This window comes from Dermochelys coriacea, chromosome 27 (assembly GCF_009764565.3).
Source record: "Dermochelys coriacea isolate rDerCor1 chromosome 27, rDerCor1.pri.v4, whole genome shotgun sequence".
Classification (NCBI taxonomy): Eukaryota; Metazoa; Chordata; order Testudines; family Dermochelyidae; genus Dermochelys; species Dermochelys coriacea.
In genome coordinates this window covers 61,354-79,639 of record NC_050094.1, presented here as the reverse complement: position 1 = coordinate 79,639, position 18,286 = coordinate 61,354, and the positions used below count along the sequence as shown (strand labels likewise).

General features: G+C 50.3%; 1 protein-coding gene across 1 annotated transcript in view; it reads right to left on the bottom strand.

The window, feature by feature from the left end:
• The window catches only part of LOC119849046 (vasoactive intestinal polypeptide receptor 1-like), a 72,667-nt gene extending 70,724 nt beyond the window's left edge, over window positions 1–1,943 (bottom strand). The window contains exon 1 of the mRNA XM_038385652.2: window positions 1,762–1,943. Coding sequence (XP_038241580.1) covers window positions 1,762–1,833 — 72 coding nt within the window. The 5' untranslated portion in view covers window positions 1,834–1,943. The remainder of the gene's footprint in view (window positions 1–1,761) is intronic.
• Between the last annotated feature and the right edge of the window lie 16,343 nt (window positions 1,944–18,286).

The window sequence follows — 18,286 nt, the reverse complement described above, 5'->3', positions numbered from 1 at the left end:
GTGTGTGTGTATATAAATCTCTCCTCTGTTTTTTCCACCAAATGCATCCGATGAAGTGAGCTGTAGCTCACGAAAGCTTATGCTCTAATAAATTTGTTAGTCTCTAAGGTGCCACAAGTACTCCTTTTCTTCCCCTCTCAGTTTGCTCCCCCTCCAGGCAGGGCTCTGGAGGGTGACGGGATGTGGGGAGGAGACAGGAGAGGCTGTCCTTTGCTCAGGTGAACTCAAGTACCTCTGCCTGGGAGGAAGGCAGGGACAGACAGGACAGAAGAAGTTGGGATTTCGCTGCTAGCCTGGGGCTCAGGAGACCCGAGTTCAGTTTCCCGCTCTGCAACAGACTCCCTTCATGATCTTGACCAAGTCACTCTGGCCCAGAGCCAAAGGTAATTAGGTGCCTAATTAGGCAGGAGTTCAGAGCCTACCTGCTTTGGTGTCTCTGGGCCTCAGCCCCCATCCATGCAATGGGGAGAACACCCCTGCTGGCCCCCGGGGTGGGGGTAGGGGGGTGAGGCTAAATACATTACAGTCTGCGAGATGCCCAGGTACTTCCAGGAAGGGGATCAGATGAGAGATAGGGGTCAAAGGAGTCTCAAGTAATGACTCCCGAAGTCCCTGGGGAGGGTCAGGGATAATTCAGGCAGGAGCAGAGGGGTTGTCTCCAGAGAGGGCAGAAGCAGCTTCCAGTACAGGCTTTCTGAAGGAGCCTGGCAGTGCCAGCTGCTATCCACCGCCCCACTCCTTCCACCGCGCTCCCTTGGGACCAGGGGCCAGCAGCTCCCGAGCTCCCTGGGATGTTGCTGGCAGCCCCTGCCTGAGACCTTAGTGGCAGGTTTGTTTCCATCCAGTGAGTTCCGCCTCACTTCACCATCATCACATTAGCCAGCGCACAAAGGGGCAGCCTTGGCTCAGAGGCTCCGGGGCGCACCTAGCCCTGGCAACCCCAGCTCCTGGCTTATCACCTCTCTAGTGGGGTGGGGCGGGGGAGGAGGGAGTCTTTTGTTCCTTGAAAGAGAAAACTCTGCGCACTGCAGGGCGAAACTGAAAGTGTCTCTTTGCCTGTCCGGCTCCAACCCTGCTGCTGAGCTAGTATTTCAGAGACTTCCCAGCTAGCCCACCACTGCAACCTGCTCCAGAATGCCCAGGGAGGGGACGGTCGGCAACTGAATCAGAGAGCGGGGCAGGCCCCGCCTGGCAGAGGTCTCTCGGGGAGCTGCCCCAGGGCATGCAGACCTCTCCCATCCCACTGGGGAGCTCCAGGGCGAGCCCTGCTCTCCTTGCTCATCCACTTTTAAGTGCTGCTCTGGGAGGAAACAGCCTGAGGAACCCCTGTGGCAGAGGGACTGAAAGAGGTGCCAGGGCTCTGAACTGCCAGGCCCAGCAGTGCCGGGGCTTTCAGCTGCCAGGACCAGAGGTGCCGGGGATCTGAACTGCCAAACCCAGAAGTGCCAAGGCTATGAACTGCCAGGCCCAGAGGTGCCGGGGCTATGAACTGCCAAGCCCTGGCACAAATTAAGCCCTGGGGACTGGTAGACAGAGAAATGGAAGCCAATCTGGAACTGGCTGCCCTGTGGCACCACACCACACAGTGATGAGAGAGGGTGGCTAACGCAACTCTGTCTGCCAGCGTAGGTGCTGCCCCTCCCACCCATCACAGGCCCTCCCCTGCCTCCTGTAGCCAGGATCTTCGGCCCAGAGCACTGGCCCGGGGGGGGAGCCGGGGCGGGGGGGGGGGAGATTTTGGGGCCTTGGCACTGCACTTACCGGTGTGAGTGGGATCGCTGCCAGCAGGAACAGCAGCCACCAGACCCCAAAGGGCCGCCATGTTCTCTGCATCTCTGGAGCAGGGAGCTGTTTCTCCCCCTGTTTCTGGGGGTCAGCACCGAGGACAGGGGATTAGTCCAGCTCCTCTTTCATGTCCCTGCCTCTGCAGGGGCGGTGCTGTCCCCTGCTCCTTCTCCGATGGGATCCACCACGTGTAATCAGGACACCTGGCCTCAGTGATGGCCCTGGCATGCAGATCCCTCTGCACACTCAGCTCCCTCTGCGTTCCCAGCTCCCCCTGCACGCCCAGCTCCCCCTGCACGCCCAGCTCCCTGCGTGCTCAGCTCCCTGCGCGCCCAGCGCCCTTGCGCGCCCAGCTCTCCCTGCGCCCTCCCTGTGCACCAGATCAGCCCAGTCCCTCAGGTCCTGCTGAGCCCTGGCACTGTCTCCTACTTCCTCCCTTCTCACCCCACAGAGTCTTCTGCCAGTTCCTTCCTCTGTACTCTGCTCCAGCCAAGCCCCCGTGCCTGCCCCACACACCTAGCTCCGGCTGTTCTCCCAGCTCCCACCTGCCCCTTTGCTCCTTCCCTGGGCCCTGGCCCTGGCTCCCCTTCCCTGCCCAGCTCCAGCAGGTCTCCGTCTCTCCCAGAGACTGCATGTGACAGCTCCTGTATCTGGTAGAATGACAGGCTCCACCCTCCTCTCCCTCCTCCCCACGCAGGAGGCTGGATGGAAAGTGCAGGGATTGGGGGATTCCCAAACTGGGCGCTACCCAGTGCAATCCAGGGCCTGCCCCCACTGCTGCCCCCCACAAGGGGTGAGTCCTTCCCCAGCACTCTAAGCTTTCCCTGGTGATCTAGGGGTTCCAAGCTGAGCTACCCCAGGCCCACACAGGGAGGGGGAGCCCCTCTGCATCACCAGGCGTGGGGCTTTCTTGTGCGCCCCATTGGTCAGAAGCCCATAGGGAGAGGGACCCCAGCCGGCCGCTAGTGCAGCCTGGAAGCTGTTCAGCCCTGGTGAGGGGGCTGCCTGGGGCACCGAGGAACATACAGCATTGCCAACATCAAATGAGCAAAAATCATGAATCAGAGCAAAAGAATCAGGTGCCCTGGCACCTCAGAACATCACGAGACTGAGGGGCGGAGGGGTAAGACTGTCTCATGGGGTTTTGTGTGTCTTTTGCTCACTGAACACCCTGGCCCGACGATCAGTGCTGTCCTTGTTCCCAAACATACTGGGTGGGGGGATTATGGCCCCTGCTGCAGGAGCTCTCACCCCCCCACACAGCTGCCTGGCCCCTGCCCAGCAATTAACCCTGCCTCCACCCAGCCCCCACCCCAATCAGCTCACTGCCCCCAGCCCCAACTCTGCTCCTCCAGGGGCTCTTCACCCCCCACTCCCAGACCTGAAGGGATGCAGCGGGGTCCCCTTTGCCCCCTCCAGGCAAGGGGGGCCAGCTACACAGGCTCTTCACCCTCCTCCCAGCCAAGCTGTTGCGGGGGGGGGAGCAAAGGAGTCACCCTCAGCACACAGGAGGGGAGGAAGGGGAGGAAGGGGCCAGGTTGCCCTGAGTTACCAAGCTCTTTCTGCTCCTCCTCCCCTCCTGTAAGGATGGGGTGGATTGCTGATGGGAGGGGAAGAGCGCTTAGGGTGACCATCCGTCCCTTATGTCAAGGTGCATTGAAATGGATTACAACTGATACTAAGTGCCGGTTTAAAGATTACACTGAAGCTCATGGTAATTGCATTGTATGGCAGAGGGCAGGAGAACCCCAGGCTGGAGAGATAAATGCTTGCTGTGCTATGGGAAAGGGAGTTTCCCTTCAAATAAAGACAGGTTTCAGAGTAGCAGCCATGTTAGTTTGTATTCGCAAAAAGAAAAGGAGGACTTGTGGCACCTTAGAGACTAACAAATTTATTTGAGCATAAGCTTTCGTGATGCATCCGATGAAGTGAGCTGTAGCTCACAAAAGCTTATTCTCAAATAAATTTGTTAGTCTCTAAGGTGCCACAAGTACTCCTTTTCTTTTTCCTTCAAATAAAAGCTTTATCTTTTCGGTTTTGTGTGCTTTTCCCTTGTTTCCATCTAGCAGCCATGGTCACCCTAAGAGCACTGCATTTGCAGCCTCACCACTCTGGTGCATGTGTGTCTCTCTGAGCTGCAGTCGCACCTCTGAGGGCAGTAGAGATACACCCTTAGTCAGTTATGGAATTCATGCTTCAGTGTGCATCTCAATAACACCAGGGGCGAATGCAGGGCCAGATTCCACTGCGTTACCCTTGGAGAACCTCACCGGTTTCCCTGGACTGACACTGGCCCAGAACTGGAATAACACAGGGGAGGAACACTGGGGTGTGATCATTATTAATTGTATTGCAATAGCTCCCCTCAAGATCGACCCCCCACCCCATTGTGCCAGGTGCTGTACACACATGCAGGAGTTGACCTGTAGGGGGAGCTAGGGGACTCTTCCAAGCCCCACCCACAAACAAACCCCTGCCCACACCAGTTGTTTGGCAGACCAGGACATACCACTTCCAAGTCTGTTAATGCTTATCCATCCCCAGGCTTTCAAGGGGGCAGGGATTGCACTGTAAGTGCTTTGGGACAGGGGCAGTTTCCTGGTTATATGTAGTGAAAAGACGATCCCTGTCCCCAAGGAGTTCCCATCTGACCCCACTATGCCTGGAAGCCAGTAGAAAAGACAAGCTGGACATGTAAAGTGTAGATCCCTTCAACAACCTTAACACTGCCTCGCACCCCAGTGCCCTGTGTATCACATGTCAGATCTGGGAAACCAGCCAGTTTTTCTCAAATCCTGACTATACCCAGGAGACGTGGCTGACGGAATCTCTTAGCTGTGGTGGTGTCCTTTTGGTATTTCACCTGCAACAGCCATCATCTTCCCCATGCAAGAGGACCAATTCTGCTACGGCTGCTGCTGCTCTGCCTGTTTTTTTTCAACTGCCTCTCCTACATCAGGGGGGCAGCTCCAGGGGAGCCTCTTCATGCCCTTCCCAGGCAGCAGTGGATTTAGAGGGGGGGATGACTGGAAAAAGGCTAATGTAGTGCCCATCTTTAAAAAAGGGAAGAAGGAGGATCCTGGGAACTACAGGCCGGTCAGCCTCACCTCAGTCCCTGGAAAAATCATGGAGCAGGTCCTCAAAGAATCAATCCTGAAGCACTTAGAGGAGAGGAAAGTGATCAGGAACAGTCAGCATGGATTCACCAAGGGAAGGTCATGCCTGACTAATCTAATCGCCTTTTATGATGAGATTACTGGTTCTGTGGATGAAGGGAAAGCAGTGGATGTATTGTTTCTTGACTTTAGCAAAGCTTTTGACACGGTCTCCCACAGCATTCTTGTCAGCAAGTTAAGGAAGTATGGGCTGGATGAATGCACTATAAGGTGGGTAGAAAGCTGGCTAGATTGTCGGGCTCAACGGGTAGTGATCAATGGCTCCATGTCTAGTTGGCAGCCGGTGTCAAGTGGAGTGCCCCAGGGGTCGGTCCTGGGGCCCGTTTTGTTCAATATCTTCATAAATGATCTGGAGGATGGTGTGGATTGCACTCTCAGCAAATTTGCGGATGATACTAAACTGGGAGGAGTGGTAGATACGCTGGAGGGGAGGGATAGGATACAGAAGGACCTAGACAAATTGGAGGATTGGGCCAAAAGAAATCTAATGAGGTTCAATAAGGATAAGTGCAGGGTCCTGCACTTAGGATGGAAGAATCCAATGCACCGCTACAGACTAGGGACCGAATGGCTCGGCAGCAGTTCTGCGGAAAAGGACCTAGGGGTGACAGTGGACGAGAAGCTGGATATGAGTCAGCAGTGTGCCCTTGTTGCCAAGAAGGCCAATGGCATTTTGGGATGTATAAGTAGGGGCATAGCGAGCAGATCGAGGGACGTGATCGTTCCCCTCTATTCGACACTGGTGAGGCCTCATCTGGAGTACTGTGTCCAGTTTTGGGCCCCACACTACAAGAAGGATGTGGATAAATTGGAAAGAGTACAGCGAAGGGCAACAAAAATGATTAGGGGTCTAGAGCACATGACTTATGAGGAGAGGCTGAGGGAGCTGGGATTGTTTAGTCTGCAGAAGAGAAGAATGAGGGGGGATTTGATAGCTGCTTTCAACTACCTGAAAGGGGGTTTCAAAGAGGATGGCTCTAGACTGTTCTCAATGGTAGCAGATGACAGAACGAGGAGTAATGGTCTCAAGTTGCAATGGGGGAGGTTTAGATTGGATATTAGGAAAAACTTTTTCACTAAGAGGGTGGTGAAACACTGGAATGCGTTACCTAGGGAGGTGGTAGAATCTCCTTCCTTAGAGGTTTTTAAGGTCAGGCTTGACAAAGCCCTGGCTAGGATGATTTAACTGGGACTTGGTCCTGCTTTGAGCAGGGGGTTGGACTAGATGACCTTCTGGGGTCCCTTCCAACCCTGATATTCTATGATTCTATGATTCTATGATTCTAGAGTTAGAGGGGCCCTGTGCTCAGCTTCATTCTCCCCCGCCCTCCCCCGCTCCAGGACCCAGCCAAGAAAAAGAACATTCTCTCTTATCTCCCCCACCCCCTGTTTTTCATTCTTTTTTTCTTCATCCTCCTCCTGTTTTATAAGTAATAGGAAGTAAATGAAAATAAAGTGAGGTACCTTGATTGTTTTTGTAGTCTAACTTTTTTTTAACAGACCACTTGAAAAGTGCTGAGGGTCTTGGCAGACCACTTAATGATCTTTCCAAATATTGTTTGTACCGTTAGCTAAGAGCGCTTTATAAAAAAAACATCATGACCTTTCCACGGTCCACCTGAATTGATTCTCAGACCACAGTTTAAGAACTTCTGGTCTAGATTAAAGCTTGTGTTTGCATTACGCTAACATGAAAAATGTGTAAAAATAAAAAGTATAGATGATGCATGAATGGAAAAATAAAAGTTAACTTTCTCTGAAGAAACTTATTCAATTTGAAAAAAAAATTATTTCTATACTTTTTCTGACAAAAATCATCAGTTAAATCATCATAAGTAATATTTTGAAAAGAGGCACTTTCAATTGTATCTAGCGAATCCACAGCTTGTGTAGTCGTGGCAGAGTGCTGAGAGAGCTCCCAGCGAGCTAAAAAAACCACCTTCACGAGGGGCATAGCTACCAGTGCTGGTGCACTGTCTACACTGGCGCTTTACAGCGCTAAAACTTGCTGTGCTGGGCGGGGGGGGGGAGGGGGGCTTCACACTCCTGAGCGAGAAAGTTGCAGCGCTGTAAAGTGCTCGTGTAGACAAGCACTAAGACAATCAGTTTACTCATAGGAAAGATGCACACTGTTCTCTGGAGAAACTCCAAATAGGTCAGGCTGTGGGGCCAGCAGCCCCTGTTCTGCACTGCCAAGCATGGAATCAATGACTTTTGTTGTATCCTTTCTACATTAGGTATTTTCTTACGTTCAGACTTTTGACTGCATGAAGAGCTGCATTCTGTTCCCTTGGGCTGCCCTGGCAGGGGTGAATGAGAACAGTACTGAACACCCACCTGAAGGTGAGAGGTGAGCACAGTCCCATCCCCCAGCCGGCTCCCCCTGCCGCCGGCCCCACCATGGGCTGCGCCCAGCCACTGCACAAAGGTTTCCCCTTCAAAGCACTACTTCTCTCCAGCCAGCTGTGCAGCCACCCTGTGTGCCTCCTGCATCTTCTGGCCCGCATTCACGGCACTCGCTGCCACCCATACCTCCCGCCTACTCCCCTGAGGCTGCAGGTGAGCCTCCCTCCCTGCTCTCCTGCCCCCCACAGCTTCTGCCCCTGAAATCCCCCCCTGCGGAGCGGGCTGCCCGAGTGCCCGGCCCTGGGCCCCCTGTCGTTGGGGGGCCCCATGCCAGGACACGGTATGTTTCACGGTAAATCTTCTCCTGCTCCCAGGCTGGGGCAGTGGAGGGTGGTCAGTGCTGGGGTTTTTCACCACCCCAAGGCCTAGAGGCAGAAGGAGTCAGAGAGAGATGGAGACCTGCAGAGCCACTGGGAGCTGCAGTTTCCCAGCCAGAATCCAAGGGCTAATGGCTTGGATAGCACTAGACCTGGCTGGAAAATGAAAATCTTTTTCTGCAAAACTTTTTCTTCTTTTTTTAAAAAAATTTTGAGATCCAAATCCAGGATGAAACTTCAGAACTGCCACATGTTTCATGGAAAGGGATTCAAGAGAAGTTCCCATTGCAGGGGACTCAAAAGAGAATTTTTCAACTTCCCAGTCACCCACCACAAGAGTCTTCCAGCCCAGCTACCAGAGAAGCAGAGACTCCAGCCACTCTTCCTTCCCCAAAGGTCTGGAAGGTGTGTGTGTTTGTGGGTGGGTGATGAGGCAGAATACTGGGGCACTCTGAGTATGTCTACATCATCAGTGATCTACAACCCATCCTGGACAATGATCCCACACTTTCACAGGCCTTGGGAGGCAGGCCAGTCCTCGCCCACAGACAATTCACCAGCTTGAAACATATTCTCACCAGCAACGACACACTGCACCTTAGTAACTCTAACTCAGGAACCAATCCATGCAACAAACCTCAATGCCAACTCTGCCCACATATCTACACCAGCAACACCATCACAGGACCTAACCAGATCAGCCACACCATCACCGGTTCATTCACCTGCACATCCACCAATGTAATATACGCCATCATGTGCCAGCAATTCCCGTCTGCTATGTACATCGGCCAAACTGGATAGTCCCTATATAAAAGGATAAATGGACATAAATCAGATATTAGGAATGGCAATATACAAAAACCTGTAGGAGAACACTTCAACCTTCCTGGACACACGATAGCAGATTTAAAGGTAGCCATCCTGCAGCAAAAAAACTTCAGGACCAGACTTCAAAGAGAAACTGTTGAGCTTCACTTCATTTGCAAATTTGACCCCATCAGCTTAGTGTAAGGGGACTGTTGCCCCCTTACTAACATTTAGGGGGGTGTTTTAGTTGCTAGCTCCCAGTACTAAAAGGGGGAAGGGTCGATGGGGAATCAGGACCCTGAGACTGACAGGCCGCAGGAACATGCGGGGGGGCAATGCTCCAGGTCAGCCTGAATGACAGGGCGGGCAGGCTAATCAGGGAGTCAGGAGGCCAGGGAGGTCCCGTCCTCCATGTGAGCTGGTTTTGCCTGGGTCAGTCAGAGTGAGGCCGAGCTAAGGAGAAAGCAGGGGCCCGAGCTGAGCTGGGGAGCAGAGGGACCAGAAAAGCAGCCCAGAGAGAGCAGACCCTGTCCTGGGAGCAGAGCTGCAGCCCCAAAGCCAGAGGCACAGCCCAGAGACTGCAGACTTGCCCTGGAAGCAGAGCGGCAGCAACCAGAGCCAGAGGGACCAGAAAAGCAGCCCACGAAGCAGGTCAGTGCTGGGAGCAGAGTCACAGAAGCAGCCTGCAGAGCAGACCTGTCCTGGGAGCAGAGCTTTGGCAACCAGAGGCAGAGGGGCCAAAGAAGCAGCCCAGGGAGCTGGAGGCAGCAGCAGCAGCAGCAGCGCTGAGACAGAGGGGTGAAGCTGGAGCAGTCCAGAGCTGGGTGCGGTGAGCAGCTGGGAAGAGCGAGGGGGACCCTGGGCAGCAGGCCCAGCACAGGGAGACGCCTCATCCAAGAGGCTCTGCAGGCCAGGCTTGGATCGTAACCCTGATAGGGTGGGGGCGACACTGGGAAGAAGGGTCCTACCACTTAGAGCCTGAGAGCGTGTGGCCACCACCAGAACAAGTGTCCAACCCACAGCATCCTTGCAGCACAGCCAGGGCCTGAGAAGAAGGCCTGGGACTTACAAGGAACAGACTGTGAACTGCCCTGACATTCCAGAGACACCGTTTCTGATGTTCCCTGCCACAGAGCGGGTTGATGTGTTTCCTTTAAACTTTCCCATTTCCCCTTATTCTTTTTAAAATTAATTGTTGATAAAATAGCTTGCATTTGCTTTAATTTGTATGTAATGGTCAGTGGGTCAGAGAAGTGCCCAGGGCAGAGAGAGTACCCCGGAGTGGGGACGCCTGAGCCCCTGTCCTAAGTGACCACAGCAGGGTTGGAGGTCGGGCCCCCCAGGAATCCTGGGCCCAGCCTTGTTGGGGTTACGAGAATTCTGCCAGACAGGAGAGTGGAAGGGGAGTCCTCAAGGACAGGGAGGCCACTGGGTAAAGGAAGTGGGAGTGAGGACTCAGATCCTTTCGCTAGCCCACTTCACCGGGGTAGTGCAGAAGCCAGGAAAGTTCCCCATGCTAGCGGGACTATTCCCCCACTTACATCAGGATTAAACAAAGACTGTGAATGGCTAGCCACCTACAAAAGCAGTTTCTCCTCCCTTGGTGTTCACACCTGAACTGCTAGAAGAGGGCCTCATCCTCCCTCATTGAACTAACCTCCTGTTAACCCTAGCCTGATTCTTGCTTGCATATTTATACCTGCCTCTGGAAATTTCCACTACGTGCATCTAACGAAGTGGGTATTCACCCACGGAAGCTTATGCTCCAATACGTCTGTTAGTCTATAAGGTGCCACAGGACTCTTTGCCGCTTTTGTGTCTACACTGCAGCTGGGAGCATGCCTCCCAGCCTGGGTAGAAAGATACACACATGGGCAGCACGGGAACCACCTAGCCCCCTGCCCTGCCTCTACCCCACCCCTTCCACACACACCCTCACCTTCTGGAGCCAGAGGAGCACCAAGCCCTCCACTGCAGTTGGAGGAGCCCTGGCCATGCTGCCCTGAGTCCTGGGTCACTCAACACATACACCCCTGAGATGCCCCAAGTCCTGGCCCAAGCCCTGACCCCATGCTGGGTTCAGGGGAGAGGCGGAGCAAGGGTGGGAAGAGAAGCAGTGTGGGCGAGGCCATGGGGGAAGAGCAGGATGCAGGAGCAGGGTCTCGGGGTGGAGCCTGGGCAGGGCCATGGCCTGGCTGTTTGGAGAGGCTTAGCCTCCCCTGGCCTATTATACCCACTGCCCATGGACACAAACTTGCTCCGCTCAAGCCAGCCTGCTAAAAATAACAGTGTGGATGGTGCAGCAGGGATGGTGGCTTGGGCTAGCCAGTCAAGGTCTGACCAGGGTGTCAGGTAGTCTCAGACTTGCATGACTAGCCTGAGCTGCTACCTGTGCCCTAACATCCACCCTGCTACATGTAGCACACTAGCCTGAGCAGAATTAGAGTGAGACTATCTACCCGAGGTCATTGAGCCAGCTAAAAAAGGAGCGGGAGGATTCAAAAGTGGTGGAGACCTTGTCAGAACAGCTGTTAATGAAGGGCAGGGAACCTTTGGGCATAGGTGAATCAGCCGCAGGCTAATTGACACACATTCCATTATTACTGGCACCTAGAGAGCCTGACGCAGATCAAGGCCCCGTTGTACTGAATACTGCAGAGGTTCAGTCCCTGCCCCACAGAGCTTCCAGTCTAAACAGACGCAAGTCAAAGGGAAAACAAACACCCAGAGGCAAAGTGACTTGCCCACAGCCAGGACTAGAACCTGAATCCGAGACCAGGTCAGTAGCCAATGGATCCCCTCAGTGTATTAGAGCCTATTAAAGGGATTAAACAATTGATTTACTGACTTTCTGACTGGTTTCTGAAAAGTCTTGTAGAAGTGGGGATGTGTTAGAAGCATGGAAAGAAGCAGAAAGGGAGCTGCTTCTCAAGAAGAGAGCACATGGTGATCCTAGCAATCACTTAAGGCAAATTTCTATCCCTAGTAAAATAGTGGGACAAACAGTAAAAATCAAATCACTAAAACTCTCCAAGATGATGGAACCATGGACATCAGACAGACAGCTCTTTAATCAGAGCTGTGTCTCTGCAGGGCCCCACAATACACAGCTTAAGGATCTCTTACACCCACAAAACATGTGTGTAAAGAACCTTAAGTCTGCAAAGTCCAGCACCCAACAGTTAGGAAATGCCAGAATTAAGGTTGCCCATGCAGACCCCTCCTGCCAAATTTCAAATTCTTACTCCAAAACATGGAGGCACTAAAGCTTCTCGATAAAACAGTTGTATTTTTTTTTACCATGGGCAAAACAATGTGTTCTTTCCCTAACCTCATGTTTGGAAATAGCTAAACCATTTGAGCTGAAACTTTCCAGAAACATTCAGCTGAAGGCTGACACCTGGTATGGACAATTTCAGCCCAAATGGTTACAATTTGGTAGTTATAAGTGACTGAAAACAGGGCCTTATTATGCAAAGTGTCAGGCAACCTTATCCAAATGTGCAGCAATAAAGAACACATTCTGCCAAATGGATTTCATTGCACAGAGCTGAAAAATCAATGGAGGAAATGCTGGAGAGGTAATCTATTTGGATTACCGCAAAGCATGGGAAACAGTGTCGCATGAAATCTTACTCACAAAAATAATTCAATTTGGCTTGGCAAAGAGGATATGGATTGAAAAACCATCTGAAGGAGTGCAAACAAAGGGTTCTGATGTATGTCCATGTCTAGATGTAGTGGGAGGGCTTTGTAGGAACCGGTGTTCTGTCCAGTCTTATTTAGCATCTACATAAATGACATGGAAAAGAAAATAAATAACACGTTAATGAAATTCATAGACAATACTAAATTGGGAGGTGTTGAGAATGCCAGCGAGTCCAGAGAAATAATGCACAGGGCTCTGGAGAGGCGATATCAAATCTGGAGAAAGATGAGCTAATGCACTTGGAAGAAAATGATCCAATCCTCCAAGAGCAGCACCAGCAAATGTCCTCCAGGCCAGTTCTGCCCAGGCCCAGTGGGGAGTGAGATGGGCTAACAGATCTTTAAGTCTCTGATTCTGTGAAATGACCAAGGCTGAGTGAGCCTGAGGCTATGAGCAGCTGATACAGCTGTGCACTTTGATGGAGATGCTCTAAGCTGATGGGAGAGAGCTCTCCCATCGGCTTAGTTACTCCACCTCTGTGAGAGGCAGTGGCTATATTGGTGGGAGAAACTCTCCCTCCAACATGGCGCTGTCTACTCAGGGGGGTAAGCTCGGTATAGCTACGTCACTCAGCAGGGTGGATTTTTCACACCCCTGAGTGGCATAGTTATATCAAAGTGTAGACCTGGCCTGTGTCTACACTAGAAATGCTACAGCAGCACAGCTGCAGCACTAGTGTAGACACTATCATGACGGAAGTGATTCTTCCATCGGCAGAGTAAATCCACCTCTCTGAGAGGGTATAGCTAGGTTGACAGACTTCTTAGGTTGGTTTAACTACATCGCACAGGACTTGAAATGTTTCACATCCCTGAGCCATGTACTTAAGCCAACCTAACTGTGTAGCACAGACCGGCCTATAACTGGCAGAACTATTCATGGGAACCAGCTGGCATCAAATGGCAGTGACTCTTCAACCTGAAGTCTGTTTCACATAATGGGTGACAGGGCAATGCTTAGATAAGCAGGTGGAAATGTGGATCTCTCTTCTTCCACTACTCACAGTATGGACTCACTTCTTAGAAATCCCTGAATGGATCAGGTCTTCAGACACCATGTTTGAACTGTGCTTCTCGTCCCGTGGTTTTCAGCCTTGTCAAAGGGGCGACCCCTTACTAGAAGTCTTACATTTTCACAACTCCCTTACATTTACTATAAAAGTGAGACTAAAAAAAAAAATCTATCAATGCTAAGCCAATCAGATAGATTATGGGTGTCTTTTGAGATGTTAGCAAAGAATACTTGATCCTGGACTACATTACAGAATTATTTCAGGTTTCAGAGTAGCAGCCATGTTAGTCTGTATTCCCAAAAAGAAAAGGAGTACTTGTGGCACCTTAGAGACTAACAAATTTATTAGAGCATAAGCTTTTGTGAGCTACAGCTCACTTCATCGGATGCATTTGGTGGAAAAAACAGAGGAGAGATTTATATACACACACACAGAGAACATGAAACAATGGGTTTATCATACACACTGTAAGGAGAGTCATCACTTAAGATAAGCCATCACCAACAGCAGGGGGGGGAAAGGAGGAAAACCTTTCATGGTGACAAGCAGGTAGGCTAATTCCAGCAGTTAACAAGAATATCAGAGGAACAGTGGGGGGTGGGGTGGGAGGGAGAAATACCATGGGGAAATAGTTTTACTTTGTGTAATGACTCATCCATTCCCAGTCTCTATTCAAGCCTAAGTTAATTGTATCCAGTTTGCAAATTAATTCCAATTCAGCAGTCTCTCGTTGGAGTCTGTTTTTGAAGCTTTTTGTTGAAGGATAGCCACTCTTAGGTCTGTGATCGAGTGACCAGAGAGATTGAAGTGTTCTCCAACTGGTTTTTGAATGTTATAATTCTTGACGTCTGATTTGTGTCCATTCATTCTTTTACGTAGAGACTGTCCAGTTTGGCCAATGTACATGGCAGAGGGGCATTGCTGGCACATGATGGCATATATCACATTGGTAGATGCGCAGGTGAACGAGCCTCTGATAGTGTGGCTGATGTGATTAGGCCCTATGATGGTATCCCCTGAATAGATATGTGGACAGAGTTGGCAACGGGCTTTGTTGCAAGGATAGGTTCCTGGGTTAGTGGTTCTGTTATGTGGTGTGTGGTTGCTGGTGAGTATTTGCTTCAGATTGGGGGGCTGTCTGTAAGCAAGGACTGGTCTGTCTCCCAAGATCTGAGAGAGCGATGGCTCGTCCTTCAGGATAGGTTGTAGATCCTTGATGATGCGTTGGAGAGGTTTTAGTTGGGGGCTGAAGGTGATGGCTAGTGGCGTTCTGTTGTTTTCTTTGTTGGGCCTGTCCTGTAGTAGGTGACTTCTGGGTACTCTTCTGGCTCTGTCAATCTGTTTCTTCACTTCAGCAGGTGGGTATTGTAGTTGTAGGAATGCATGATAGAGATCTTGTAGGTGTTTGTCTCTGTCTGAGGGGTTGGAGCACACAAGGTGCCACAAGTACTCCTTTTCTTTTTGCGAATACAGACTAACACGGCTGTTACTCTGAAACCTGTGATTATGCAAGGCACTGAATTTAGCTGTATAGAGTGGAAATCTGTCAACTTCATGAAAAAACTCGCACAGATACAGACAGACATCATCTTCCTCTCCAAATGCAAACAGATGGACATCATACCGAAAGGACTGAAGGTAAAAAATCCATTACAATCTACATACCACACAGACTATGCTGACAGCTTGTGCCACACACTCTCAAGGAAACTGCAGAACCACCTGATCAACATCCTCTACAGCAAACAGGGAAAGATTAAGAATGAGCTCTCAAAACTGGATACTCTCATAAAGAACCAACCTTCCACACAAACTTCCTCGTGGCTGGACTTTACAAAAACTAGACAAGCCATTTACAAAACACACTTTGATTCTCTACAAAAGAAAAAGGACACTAAGCTATCTAAACTACTATATGCCACAAGGGGCCACAACAATGGTTCTCGTAACCCACCCAGCAATATTGTTAATCTATCCAACTATACTCTTAGCCCAGCGGAAGAATCTGTCCTATCTCGGGGCCTCTCCTTTTGCCCCTCCACCCCCACGAACATGATACAGTTCTGTGGTGACCTAGAATCCTATTTTCGACGTCTCAGACTCAAGGAATATTTCCAACACACCTCTGACCAACATATTAACCCACAGAGACCTTCCTACCAACACTACAAAAAGAAGGATTTTGGGTGGACTCCTCCTGAAGGTCGAAACAGCAGCCTGGATTTCTACATAGAGTGCTTCCGCCGATGTGCACGAGCTGAAATTGTGGAAAAGCAGCATCGCTTACCCCATAACCTCAGCCATGCAGAACACAGTGCCATCCACAGGCTCAGAAACAACTCTGACATCATAATCAAAAAGGCTGACAAAGGAGGTGCTGTCGTCATCATGAATAGGTCGGAGTATGAACAAGACGCTACTAGGCAGCTCTCCAACACCACTTTCTACAAGCCATTACCCTCTGATCCCACTGAGAGTTACCAAAAGAAACTACAGCATTTGCTCAAGAAACTCCCTGAAAAAGCACAAGAACAAATCCGCACAGACACAACCCTGGAGCCCCGACCTGGGGTATTCTATCTGCTACTCAAGATCCATAAACCTGGAAATCCTGGACGCCCCATCATCTCAGGCATTGGCACCCTGACAGCAGGATTGTCTGGCTATGTAGACTCCCTCCTCAGGCCCTTCGTTACCAGCACTCCCAGCTATCTTCGAGACACCACCGATTTCCTGAGGAAACTACAGTCCATTGGTGATCTTCCTAAAAACACCATCCTAGCCACTATGGATGTAGAAGCCCTCTACACCAACATTCCACACAAAGATGGACTACAAGCCGTCAGGAACAGTATCCCCGATACTGTCACGGCTAACCTGGTGGCAGAACTTTGTGACTTTGTCCTGACCCATAACTATTTCACATTTGGTGACAATGTATACCTTCAAATCAGCGGCACTGCGATGGGTACCCGCATGGCCCCACAGTATGCCAACATTTTTATGGCTGACTTAGAACAACGCTTCCTCAGCTCTCGTCCCCTAATGCCCCTACTCTACTTGCGCTACATTGATGACATCTTCATCATCTGGACCCATGGAAAAGAAGCTCTTGAGGAATTCCACCATGATTTCAACAATTTCCATCCCACCATCAACCTCAGCCTGGACCAGTCCACACAAGAAATCCACTTCCTGGACACTACGGTGCTAATAAGCGATGGTCACATAAACACCACCCTATATCGGAAACCTACTGACCGCTATTCCTACCTACATGCCTCTAGCTTTCATCCAGATCATACCACTCGATCCATTGTCTACAGCCAAGCGCTACGATATAACCGCATTTGCTCCAACCCCTCAGACAGAGACAAACATCTACAAGATCTCTATCATGCATTCCTACAACTACAATACCCACCTGCTGAAGTGAAGAAACAGATTGACAGAGCCAGAAGAGTACCCAGAAGTCACCTACTACAGGACAGGCCCAACAAAGAAAACAACAGAACGCCACTAGCCATCACCTTCAGCTCCCAACTAAAACCTCTCCAACGCATCATCAAGGATCTACAACCTATCCTGAAGGACGAGCCATCGCTCTCTCAGATCTTGGGAGACAGACCAGTCCTTGCTTACAGACAGCCCCCCAATCTGAAGCAAATACTCACCAGCAACCAGACACCACATAACAGAACCACTAACCCAGGAACCTATCCTTGCAACAAAGCCCGTTGCCAACTCTGTCCACATATCTATTCAGGGGATACCATCATAGGGCCTAATCACATCAGCCACACTATCAGAGGCTCGTTCACCTGCGCATCTACCAATGTGATATATGCCATCATGTGCCAGCAATGCCCCTCTGCCATGTACATTGGCCAAACTGGACAGTCTCTACGTAAAAGAATGAATGGACACAAATCAGACGTCAAGAATTATAACATTCAAAAACCAGTTGGAGAACACTTCAATCTCTCTGGTCACTCGATCACAGACCTAAGAGTGGCTATCCTTCAACAAAAAAGCTTCAAAAACAGACTCCAACGAGAGACTGCTGAATTGGAATTAATTTGCAAACTGGATACAATTAACTTAGGCTTGAATAGAGACTGGGAATGGATGAGTCATTACACAAAGTAAAACTATTTCCCCATGGTATTTCTCCCTCCCACCCCACCCCCCACTGTTCCTCTGATATTCTTGTTAACTGCTGGAATTAGCCTACCTGCTTGTCACCATGAAAGGTTTTCCTCCTTTCCCCCCCCTGCTGTTGGTGATGGCTTATCTTAAGTGATGACTCTCCTTACAGTGTGTATGATAAACCCATTGTTTCATGTTCTCTGTGTGTGTGTATATAAATCTCTCCTCTGTTTTTTCCATCAAATGCATCCGATGAAGTGAGCTGTAGCTCACGAAAGCTTATGCTCTAATAAATTTGTTAGTCTCTAAGGTGCCTCAAGAATTATTTCAGTATAAGTATGTCACTCAGGAAAATCCTCACCCACAAGCAATGTAGTTCTACTGACCTAAGCGCCAATGTAAACAGCCCTATGTCAGTGGGAGGGCTTCTTCCACCAACAGAGTTAATGCCTCTCACGCAGGTGGATTAACTATGCCGACAGGAAAGCTCTCTCTTCCTTTGCTTGAGATTGCAATAACATTTTATTATCATTGTTAGATCAAGGGGGTTGAATTCTAGAAGGGTTTTGCACTAGGATTAGCAAAAGAACCACTTCTGTTCCCCTAACAGTACATAAGCTGGCTACTAAATAAGAACGTATTGTAAAGCTGTCTTGGTAGCTGGTTCTATAGATCTATCTAAGGCCTTGTCTACACTACAGTCTATATCAGAGTGTGCAAACCATCCCGATATGCAGAAAGAATAGCAAATGTGGCAGGCGACCAGCTTGGCTTAACGGTGAAATCTTCGGTGAACTTAAACACAAAAAGAAAGCTTACAAGAAGTGGAAACATGGACAGATGACTAGGGAGGAGTATGAATATATTGCTCGAGCATGGAGGGGTGTAATCAGGAAGGCCAAAGCACAACTGGAGTTGCAGC